The sequence below is a fragment of the Tupaia chinensis genome, unplaced genomic scaffold, assembly GCF_000334495.1.
Source record: "Tupaia chinensis unplaced genomic scaffold, TupChi_1.0 Scaffold000110_1, whole genome shotgun sequence".
NCBI classification, from domain to species: domain Eukaryota; kingdom Metazoa; phylum Chordata; class Mammalia; order Scandentia; family Tupaiidae; genus Tupaia; species Tupaia belangeri.
The window spans coordinates 1,013,699-1,014,536 of record NW_006159574.1 but is presented as its reverse complement, the minus strand read 5'-3'; the positions used below and the strand labels follow the sequence as shown (position 1 = coordinate 1,014,536).

At 68.0% G+C, this 838-nt stretch overlaps 1 protein-coding gene across 1 annotated transcript in view; it reads right to left on the bottom strand.

Annotated features, from left to right (window-relative positions):
- EN2 (engrailed homeobox 2) overlaps positions 1–838 on the bottom strand; it is an 8,803-nt gene that overhangs the window by 4,031 nt on the left and 3,934 nt on the right. The window contains exon 4 of the mRNA XM_006143822.2: positions 614–832. Coding sequence (XP_006143884.1) covers positions 614–832 — 219 coding nt within the window. The remainder of the gene's footprint in view (positions 1–613; positions 833–838) is intronic.

The following is an 838-nucleotide window of genomic DNA, read 5'->3' as shown; positions in this document are numbered from 1 at the left end:
CCCCACGGCGCGCCTGCCGCTTCCTCTAAGTTCCAGGAGAGAAGGGTGCTGAGCTCCTCCCGCGGCTCACGAAGGGAAAGGGGCACCTCTGCTTTCACCCCTTCTTCGTGCACACCCCTCCCTCCCTGCGTCAGCACAGGCCGCAGGGACCCAGGGAAGAGCCAGAGCCTTGCTCCTTCCTGGGTTACCTCTGGGATAACCGGCCGGCATGGCTCTGGTGGAGGGGAACCGGGGAGGGGTTCGGGGCTGAGTGCACACTTCGCGGCCTGTCTTCCAGCCACGCTGCTCCCCTCAGATACACTCCAGTAGGGGCAAAGGTGGGGGGCAGCCCCACACGAGAAGAGGAGATGCGGCGGAAAGAGAGAGGAAGGCGGCCCTCTCCGGCTCTGCGGTCCAGAGGGAGTCTGTAGCCCTCGCTAACCGGTCCTGCCCTAGACTCCGACCGCCGCACACAACGTCGCTGGGCGTCGGGGTGTTTGCCTCTTCAAGTGTTGGGGGGTGGGAAGGGGAGGTCGTGACGCCTTTTTTCTGCGGGTAGTTCCCGCGCCACACCGCCCCCAGCCCCGCGGGCCTCGTCGCTGCAGGCCGACCGTCCGGGTCTCGGCGGGCTCACCTGAAGAAGGCCGGTCGGAGTAGCGCGTGCAGTAGACCCAGGCGGGCCAGAGCATGGGCTGTGCGCCCAGGTTGGCGCCAGCCTGCGAGCTGTCCGAGTCTGAGCTCACCGACAGATCGCCGCCGCCCAAGCCGCGGGCCTTGAGCGCTCCATCCAGGGCGCCCCCGGGGTCGCTGCCTTTCTTGGCGCCGCCGTGCAGCGACAGCGTCTTGGAGCCGCCTTCTC